This window comes from Mastigoproctus giganteus, chromosome 2, assembly GCF_048544385.1.
Source record: "Mastigoproctus giganteus isolate SK-2022 chromosome 2, ASM4854438v1, whole genome shotgun sequence".
Classification (NCBI taxonomy): Eukaryota; Metazoa; Arthropoda; class Arachnida; order Uropygi; family Thelyphonidae; genus Mastigoproctus; species Mastigoproctus giganteus.
In genome coordinates this window covers 139,130,687-139,140,961 of record NC_143576.1, presented here as the reverse complement: position 1 = coordinate 139,140,961, position 10,275 = coordinate 139,130,687, and the positions used below count along the sequence as shown (strand labels likewise).

The 10,275-nt window shown below is 38.7% G+C and overlaps 1 protein-coding gene across 1 annotated transcript in view; it reads left to right on the top strand.

Annotated features, from left to right (window-relative positions):
* Window positions 1-2,570: 2,570 nt before the first annotated feature.
* LOC150089603 (26S proteasome non-ATPase regulatory subunit 5) overlaps window positions 2,571-10,275 on the top strand; it is a 74,392-nt gene continuing 66,687 nt past the window's right edge. The window contains exon 1 of the mRNA XM_090368686.1: window positions 2,571-2,833. Coding sequence (XP_090224812.1) covers window positions 2,649-2,833 — 185 coding nt within the window. The 5' untranslated portion in view covers window positions 2,571-2,648. The remainder of the gene's footprint in view (window positions 2,834-10,275) is intronic.

The window sequence follows — 10,275 nt, the reverse complement described above, 5'->3', positions numbered from 1 at the left end:
TCTCTAATCAACAAGCGATATTCTTCCACAGGAGAGCGGTTGAGAGGATGTTTTCTGTTCGTTGCACCATTCTCGATACACCCTTGAAACTGTGGTGCGTGAAAGGTTCAGGAGAATTGCTGTTTCAGAGACGCTTTGTCCAGCAGGTATTGCAGCTACTGCCATGCCACGTTCGAAGTCCATTATATCACTCCTTTTCCCCATTTTGCTACGGTTTGTACGCTTAACTGATGCTGGAAAGGTTGTTCTCCTGCATTTATATCCACAACTGTGGTCACGTGACTTGCAATGTTGTGGGACAAACCATTTGTGTGCACAGCAGGGGTGTACCTAATAAAGTAGCAGCAGAGTGTTCGTAAGAAATGAGTTTTTATAGACCACCTGTTTGTTGATTAGATGGGATCGAAATTTAGTATGAATTTTACGGAACAGCTAGTTAATGACTATGAGCAGACTGTTGAAATTCTCTCGACTATAGTGAAAGTGCACCGATCAAACTGATTGCCCGTTATGTCACAATATATCTCTCGGATAGTGAAATATTGATTTTCTTTTATGTCATTACTAACTGCATCTGTCCCTTGTTGTAGCACAATTGGTATTATCACTATTCTCCCCATTCCAGGTCAAAAAGTCTTGAGTTCGAGTCATAATCACGCCAAGAATTTTTATGGTTATTTTACCAAAAAATGTCTTATTTAGTGATATAGTGTTTTTTTGACAAGCGGCACCGGTGCTTTTTGCACAACTCCGCATTTGGATCTCTTGTGAAGTAAGACAGTACTCTCAAGGCCAGATAGCATATGTTAGTGTATGTTCATGTTTGCTTAGTGTGGGTTATGTTGTTCGTCTGGCCGCTTATCCTAGAGTCTGTGGAGCACCATAGACCACTAGTTACCGTCACTGGCACTGGGAGCCGGACCAGATAAGTGGGAAGAGAACTCTCGCTGGCCAACCCCTAGGTTAGTCTGAGCTTCCCAGGGAGGGCCCAAAAAAAAAAAAAAGAAAAAAGAATAAATTTTTTTTGAAATAGGAGAAATGGTGAGAAACTGAGAAGAAAAAAAGAAGGTAAGCAGAATAAAGAGGGCGAGGTAGGGTCTTCTAGTAAACAGATAATCGACCTCAGAAGCCACGCAATTTATTATTATTAAACATTAGTATTAGTATTTCAGCATTAGCAAAGGCACATGATGCAAGAAAGCAAGCTTATACAGCATCAGCAAAAAAAAAAAAAAAAAAAAAAACATACCCACCCTTCTCATTTCACCCATTTACTCGCTCAAAATGTTTGTCTGGTTCTGCCTTAAATCTATTTAAGCTATCAACTTCTACAACGACAGACAGATGGAAGTTTGTTCCAGCAATCAACCACCCGCTGGCTGAAGGCAAGTTTCCACACATCTGTCCTACAACTGTCTTTCCTCAATTTGAATTTATGCCCTCTCAGGCGATTATTCTGAGCAAGAAGAATCCCATCAGCATTGAACATGCTCAAACCATTCAAGGCTTTATGCACCTCAATTAGATCACCTCTCAGGTGCCTAGTCTCCAGACACTGTAATTTGCAAAATTAAGCCTTTCTTCGTAAGATGAACCCTTTGTTCCATTCACTAATCTTGTTGCCCTTCTCTGTACTCGTTCCAACAGCTATACATGCTTCTTAATATGAGTCCTGCAGACCTGTATACAGTACTCAAGGTGTACAAAGTACCCAGCCCTGTATACAGTAACCATATGGTGCAAGGAAGCCTGAGGGTCATGCTATATCAGCCAAAAAAATTCTGAGTTACCCTGCGAGAGAGAGAGAGAGAGAGAGAGAGAGAGAGAGTAATAATTAGAAAGGAATCACCAAGAAAGAAAAAAATGATGATATCCAGCTCAGAACCCTGGGTGTGCCATACTCACTAGATGTGAGCCCCTGGGGGTCATAGACAGTTTACTTGGAGCAATATGGCCTGAGTTGCTAATGCTCCTAAAAACCCTACTACAACATCTATTTCGTGAATATACTGTATATTTATTTATGTATTATATCTTCGTATAGAGTGGTTGCCGTTTTATGGATTATTATTGAATAGTGGAAGTTTTTCCAGGAGACAGACTAAACCTCGGAACTGTTCCTCAAGCGTGCGTACTTGTCCGTAGATTGGTAACTATTATCTGAATTCACCACGTTGTTCCGGACAGTGACGGATTATCGCACAGGCGCATGAGGCGTACGCCTCGGCCCCAACATGTCCAGGGGTCGTCAAACCAACAAAAATTGTTATTATTTCATTTTAAAGCTTTAACTTACACGAAGGGTTTATTTATACTAAAGTTGAAAACGACATGGTGATCACAGTGTTAGAGCTGTGCACATATACCGTATATCGCTCGCAGCGAGTGGTGAATTGCACGCAGCGTTTGTTTACAGGTAATAACACGTACAGGTCGTCACCGGCACAGATTAGATACTTACGTTTATATATAATTTTTGTTCTGTTTTTGTTATTATAGAAATAAAAAAATTAAATAAAAATTCGTGCCTTGTATTTAATCATTTAAATTTCAATATTTTAAAATTTTAGGTGGAGCCCCAAATTTTGTTTGCGCCTCGGGCCTCTGAAATGCATAATCCACCACTGGTTAAAGAGAACTGAACGTTTATGTCAAAGATGGTTGTGGAAAACTTGGCAGTTCTTGTTTCATCGTTGCCTTCCTCATCTCAAAAATTAGAAACTGTTCACCAGATTAATGTATTACTTTCATCAGTTGCTTTAAATGAGCTTTCGCAGATAGTAAGAGATTTAGACGTAAAGCCTGTATTTCAATGTCTGCCCATTTTAAAAAGGTATTAAAACTAACAACTTTCACTTATCAATTCTTTGACACAATGACATATGTACGTATTCGTAGTGTGATTATACAAAACTGTGGTTAAATTCACTTGCTGCATTTTTGCAATATTTTGAATGGTAACATTTTATAAGCATCCTGTTTATGAATACATACAAAACGCATTTCTTTTCAACATTCACGGTACTGTTCATATTAATTCATTGTGCTTGGTTATTTAATAAGAGGAAAGAAAAATAATACTTTGACATTTTGACCGATGTAATTCTATATTTATCCAGGCAAGTGTTACAGATAGGTTTTCTGTATTCATATTTCTGCTGTGTAATTAAACCATTTTATTTTTTCATCAAGTATTTGGCTCTTTTCCATTTATGTAAAGAAAATTTAATCATGACCATTCCTGCCACGTATTCACATTTTTTTTTTTTTTTTTTCATAATGCAAGGAAGCAGGCTTATGCACATCCATCAAAAAAAAAAAACAAAAAAAACTTCATATATATATATATATATATTTTTTTTTTTTGGTTGATGCTGCATAAGTTGCATCTTTTAGTAGTAGTAGTGTCAAATGATACAAGAAAGCAAGCATATATAGCATCAACCAAAAAAAAAAAAAAACAGTTCACCCATTTGCACCCTCCAAGAATTTGTCAAGTTCTCCCTTGAATTTATTCAATCTATCCACTTTCACAATAATAGATGGAACCCTGTTCCAGCATTCAACCACCTGCTGGCTGAAGGCAAACTTCTGCACATCTATTCTACAACCATCCTTCCTCCTCTTGAATTTATGACCCCTTGTGTGTTGTCTTAGCAGGTGGAAGAATAAGATTAACATTCAGCCTGCTGAATCCAGTCAAGGCTTTAAATACTTCAATCAGATCTCCCTGCAGGTGCCTGATCTCCAGATGCTACAATTTCTAGCCATCCTGTCTAATAATATGGCTAATTCTTTCTTAAATTTATTTAAACCACCCTCTTCACAACACTAGATGGTAGTTTGTTACAACAGTTAATTATTGTTGATAATCCTGCTCAGATAGCTGACAAACTCATTCAGTTTGTGAGCTGTCTGAGCAGGAGTATTTTGCATCTACATTCACACAGAAGGAATTCTGTAGGGATGTGGAGGACAAAAGCTTGTTAAATTCTAACAGGGAGCTTAATGATTTTGTAATAACTGAGAACAAAGTGGAGGAGAAATTGTTGAAGTTAAACATAAGAAAGGCACCTGGGGTGGATGGGATCTATACAGTTACATTAGTGGTGGCGGCAAAGGAAGTAAGCAAAATCTTAGCCGTAATTATGAGAGAAACCTTGGACTCAGAAAGTCCACACAGACTACAGATGTGCAAATGCATCCCCAATTCACAGAGGGGAATCAAAGGGTGACACGAGTAATTACAGACCTGTTAGTTTAACTTCTGTTCCCTGGAAAAATAATGGAGTCACTGATTAAAGAAGTATTGCAGGATCATCTAGACAGGACTGCAGTAATAATTCAGACACAGCATGGATTTATTAAGGGAAAGTGTTGTCTGACAAATTTGATTGGATACTATGATGTGGTTACAAAGGAATTGGATGCAAAAAATAATTTTCATATCTTATACTTGGATTTCAGGAAAGTTTTTGACACTGTTGTGCATGGAAGACTACTGTGCAAATTGGAGCAGTATGGTATTAAGGGCAAGTTGCTACAATGGATAAAAGTGTAGTTGAGTGGTAATCAATGGATGCTGCTCTTTGTGGACTAATGTTATTAGTGGAATCCCCCAGGGTTCAGTGTTGGGCCCAGTGTTGTTTTGTATATTTATCAGTGATATTGATAAAGGTATATCAGGCTTAATGTCCAAGTTTGCAGATGATACAAAGGTTGGCAGGGTTGTTAATGTGCTACTGCAGTGTGCTACTGCGACAGGATATAGAAAAGTTGGGCAGATGGGCTGAGAAGTGGCAACTGAAGTTTAACATTGACAAATGAAAAAAGTACTGCATATGGGTAGAAGTAACCCCAGAGAAACGTACCAACTGTGTGGTACTGCACTTAGGGTGGTAGGAAATGAAAAAGACAGAGTAATTGTGCAGTCAGTTATGAAGTTTTCTGAGCAGCTCAGACTGGCTGCCAGAGCAGATCATGGGATATCGTCAATGATATACAGAAATTTTTCTAATAGGGAAAAGGAGGTTATTATCTCTTTGTATAAGGCAGAGGTCAGGCCATGCCTTGAGTACTCCCTAGAGGTCTGGAGTCCTCATTTTAGGAAGGATGTAGGGCTGCTGGAACGAGTACAGAGAAGGGTAATGAGATTTGTGAGTGGAAAAAAGGGTTGTTGTTACCAAGAAAGGCGTAAGTTCTGCAAATTGTAGCATCTGGAGACTAGGCACTTGCGAGGTGATCAGATTGAGGTGTATAAGGCCTTGAATGGGTTGAGCAGGCTCAGTTCTGACAGGATTCTTCCTCTTGCTCAGATTACAAACCTGAGGGGGCATAAATTCAAATTGAGAAAAGGCAGTTGTAGAATAGATGTGCAGAAATTGGTCATTAGCTAGTGGGTAGTTGATTGCTCCAACAAACTTCCTTCTGTCATTGTGGAAGTTGATAGCTTAAATAAATTCAAGGAGAAACTGGACAAACCTTTAGAGGGAATGGATGTGTGAAATGGTTTTTTTTTTTTTTTTTTTGGCTGATGCTACATAAGCTTGCTTTCTTACATCACATGTCTCTACTACTACTATTACTCTTTGGCTGAAAGCAAATATTTGCAGATCTATCTTGCTGCCATCCTTTTTTTTTTTTTTCAATTTATGTGACCTTGTGGGTATTGTATGAGAAAGAGTTATATGTCGTTATTAAGTGTACTCAATCCAATTAAAACTTTAAACACTTCAACCAGGTCTACTTGCAAGTGTAAGGTTTTCAAGCAGTACGATTTGCAAAACTGAAAACTTTTGTGGTAAGAGTACCCATTTGCATTCTTGACTTATCTGGTTGCTCTCCTCTGTACCTGTTCTAAGAGATCCACAGCATTACTTAAATGAGACTTCCAGGTTGTATGCAGTACTCAAGATGTGGCCTAACCATTGCCTTATACAGTGGGATAACCACCACCTTGTACCTGCTGGCACAGTTTCTGTGTAATTGACTGAACCCTTCAAGCTGTTATAGCAGCTTACCGGCACTGCTCAGAGCACTTAATGTTGGACTGTATAATTTATCCCAGTGTTTTGCATTCTCCACTACCTTGAGTGTAGTAATAACCTAATTGGTATGTTGTTCTGGTATTACTGCTGCTGTATATTTTATCGGGCATTTACCAATGTTAAACTTCAGTTGCTACTTCTTTGCCCAACTGCTCAAAAATATCTAGGTTGTGCTGCCTTGATTCCTGTCATTAACTTTACTAACAACCTTTGTGGCATCTGGAAACTTAGGCAATAAGCTTGATGTGCCTTCATCATTAATAAATACTGTAAACAGTAATGGGCTTAGCACTGAACCCTGAGAGACTTTGCTAATGACATTAGAATAATATTGACAAAAACCCCCTTAAACTATTGTAGCAGCCTGGCAGCACCATTCCGATAACGTGCCATCCAAATAGAATGTTATTCTGGGAATACTGTTACCCAAGTGCAGTATCACTGTTAAACCTCAACATATAAGTAATAGAGATACAACATAAGGTGAGAAATTGATAGCAATTAAAAATATCCAGTGAGGTTAAATACTAATGATATCCAATGAGTACAAAACAGTTATTATACAAATCAAGTACAGTAGAGGCATACGATGCAAGAAAGCAAGCTTATGCAGCATCAGCCAAAAAAAAAAAAAAAAAACTGCTCCCATTTCACCCCTCCATTCTTTCCAAATACCTGTCCAGCTCAGCCTTAAATTTATTTAGGCTATCAACTTCCACAACAAAAGATGGAAGTCTGTTCCATCAATCAACTATCCGCTGGCTAAAGGCAAACTTCCGCACATCTGTCCTACAACTGTCTTTCCTCAATTTGAATTTATGCCCTCAGGTGATTATTCTGAGCAAGAGGAAGCATCCCATCAGCATTGAGCATGCTCAAACCATTCAAGGCTTTATAAACCTCAATTAGATCACCTCCCAGGTGCCTAGTCTCCAGACACTGTAATCTGTAAAACTTAAGCTCCCTTGTACGAGCAACCCTTCGTTCCATTCACTAATCTTGTTGCCCTTCTCTGTACTCGTTCCAACAGCTCTACATCCTTCTTAAAATGAGGGCTCCAGACCTGTATACGGTACTCAAGGTGTCTTATACAAGGGGATAATCACCTCCTTATCCCTGCTAGAAAAATTCCTGTATATCATTGACAGTGCACCATAAGTTACTCTCGCAGACCGTCTGCACTGCTCAGAAAACTTCATATCTGCCTGCACAATTACCTCCAGGTCCTTTTCATTCTCTACCACTGTCAGTGTAGTACCACAAAGTTGATATGTTACTCTAGAGTTACTGCTTCCCATATGTAGTACTTTACATTTGTCAATGTTAAACTTCATTTGCCTCCTCTCAGCCCATCTGCTCAACCTGTCCAGATCCTGTTGCAGTGATCACAGTGTGCTCAAGTGGGATTTACTCAAAAGAGGTAACTACCATCAGAGGTAAAGGGAAGGGTTTTTGCTTTCGTGAAGACAACTATAGTGGTCTGAGACAGTATTTAAATTCTATATGGTAAGACCAACTGATGATGTTACCAACAGCAAATTCAAAATGGGAGGCATTCAAAGATTTAATCTTGGAAGCTACTAGGCTTTACATACCAACTAAGAAATATTGTTCAAGGTTTAGGCATAAATGGATGTCAGATGAACTAATGAGACATGTGGCAGAGAAGAAAAATGCATGGGATATATAAATTAATGGGTGACGGAAGCCTATAATAGATATAAGCTGATCTGTAACCAAGTCACAAAGGCGATTAGGCAGGCAAAGGCAGATTATGAGAAATCTTTGGCAAAGGATACAAAAATCTAATTTTATATCAATCCACATAATGGTTTCCTTGCTGCCAGAGATATGGTGTTTGAAGACAGAAATCTTGAGTGCTCACTGTTGAGACCATATGGTCTGAACACTACGGTTCTGACAGTGGGGAAGATGTCCCACATGTTTTGAAAAATTGATATCGCCTTACCCAAGAATTATTAGCGAGTTGGACTAGGAGAGTTGGTTGGAAAAGAAGCTTCCTATATCTAAAATAAATGTAATCCCTGTTGATTCATAATGTAGTAGTTATAGGCATACCTTGTATTTCCTATCACTGTTGATGGGATTGTTGCCTACCACAAAAAAGCTGTTTTATTGTCATTTCCTGCAGATCACTTTCTTAAGTTATGTGGATCACAGGTTGGGAGACACTTCATTAGCATTAGTAGAGGCATACTTTTGCTTTTATAAAAGTGACTATAATGATCGTAGGCAGTTTTTAAATTCTTTACAGTGGGACCAACTGATAATGTTACCATCTGCAATTGTAATGTGATGTTTTATCATCTTAGGTGCTAAAATTTTAGCATTTTAGGTTAAACACCACGTACTCCAGGTAGCATGTCTGCATTGTTGAGAAAACTTCATTTTGGATTATACAGTTAGTCCCAAGTCTTTTTCATTTACAACCATCTAAATATTTGTAGGTGGTAGATGACTTTCATCAACTGGTGAAATACCACCGCTTTGCTTATTGGAGGCTTGAAGTGGTGAAACCCATGTTTAGTCTCTAGAGCAAAGTTTCCGGCATCCCCCTCCCCCCCCCTACTTCTCCTCCAACCCATGCACGGTACTAGGTACTATAGGTTTTGGTACCTTTCGTGTTTGGGGTTTTCATAAAAAAAAATGTTGCTTCTCTCTAATAAGACAATCCAGGAATGGTAAGTGTAGTAATGGTAATCATCCAGTAATTCAGTCTTGCGAATGGTCAGTTCCTCTGCTCACCTGTCTCCACCTTTGTCTCTCTTGTGCTGTTTGTTTTAATTCTTCAAACTTTTGAAGGCCTGCTTCATCAATTATGGCCCGATGAAGATATTTTTTGGTCTTCCCCTAGGGCAGGAGTGGCCAACTTAATTTGTGATGCGATCTACTTTTTTCCTTCAAAAGGTGCCACGATCTACCATCTCAAAAATTTCATTACACAAATCGAGGGATGACTGTATATTTAAAATTCGTTGTGATCGACTGAAATTAAATCCGCGATCGACTGGTAGATTGCGATCGATTCGTTGGCCACCCCTGCCCTAGGGCATTTCCCTCTACACTCCCCTCCATGGCATCCAGAAGCAAACCGCCCATTTAAGTCTGGTTGATCTTATTCTATATAGAATTTTTTTTTTTGTTCTTGGGCACGTCTTAATACTTTCTCATTTGACACTTTTTCAGTCCATTTAATTTTTTCCATCTTGTGCCAGCACCACATCTCGAAGGCTTCACGTCTCTTTTTGTCTCTCTTTGTAAGAATCCATATCTCTGCTGCATATAGTGCTACCAACCAAATATATGCCATTATTATCTTCCTAATTTCCTGTGACATCATCACCTGTATAATCAACAACAGTTTATTCTTGAAAGATTGTTTTGCCATTGCAATTCTGGTTTGAATCTCTGTTTGACATGAAATGTCCTGTGTAACTGCCCCAGATACCTAAAGTGATCTACCTGTTTTATTCTTTCTCCATTGATCTTAATTCAGAATGAAATTGTCCTTCTACCAATTATCATTGCCTTTGTTTTCATCACATTTATCCTCATTCCATACTTTAGCACTTTCTTATTTAGTCTTCTAATCATTTTTTGCAGCGTAGCAGGGTAACCTGCTAGAATGGCCTGATCATCTGCAAACTTAATAGCCTGTATGTTATTTTCTCCTATTTTAACTCCCCGCTTCTTACTCTCAAGTGCCTCCTTTGTTATCAGTTCGGCAAAGGCATTGAACAATCCAGGTGAAAGTAAGCATCCCTGTACGCCCTTTTTAACTTGAGATTTTTCTGTCAGTTTTCCTCTCACGCTTATCCTCACATTTTGTCTTCTATAAGTCATAAATCAGTCCAATAATCTTCTTGCATCCAATTTTCTCAAGCAGTGGGAACAGTTCTCTCGAGATTACTGGAGAGAACTGTTCCTATTGTAATCCACGAAACACACATAAAGGTTTCTTCCCATGCTATACATTTTCTCTCCCAACACTCTCAAGGTTCCAGTGGCATCTCTTGTTGATCTGCCTCTGGGAAAGTTGCACTGAGTTATCTAGAAATTGTTCAATATTTTTCTCCATACGGACTTTGATAACTTTCAGCAGAATCTTTGATGTATGGGTAATAAGACTTATAGTTCTGTAGTCTTGGAATACTGTTGGTATCATCGTCTTGGGTGTGGGGATTGTGATTTATGTATAGAATTCCTC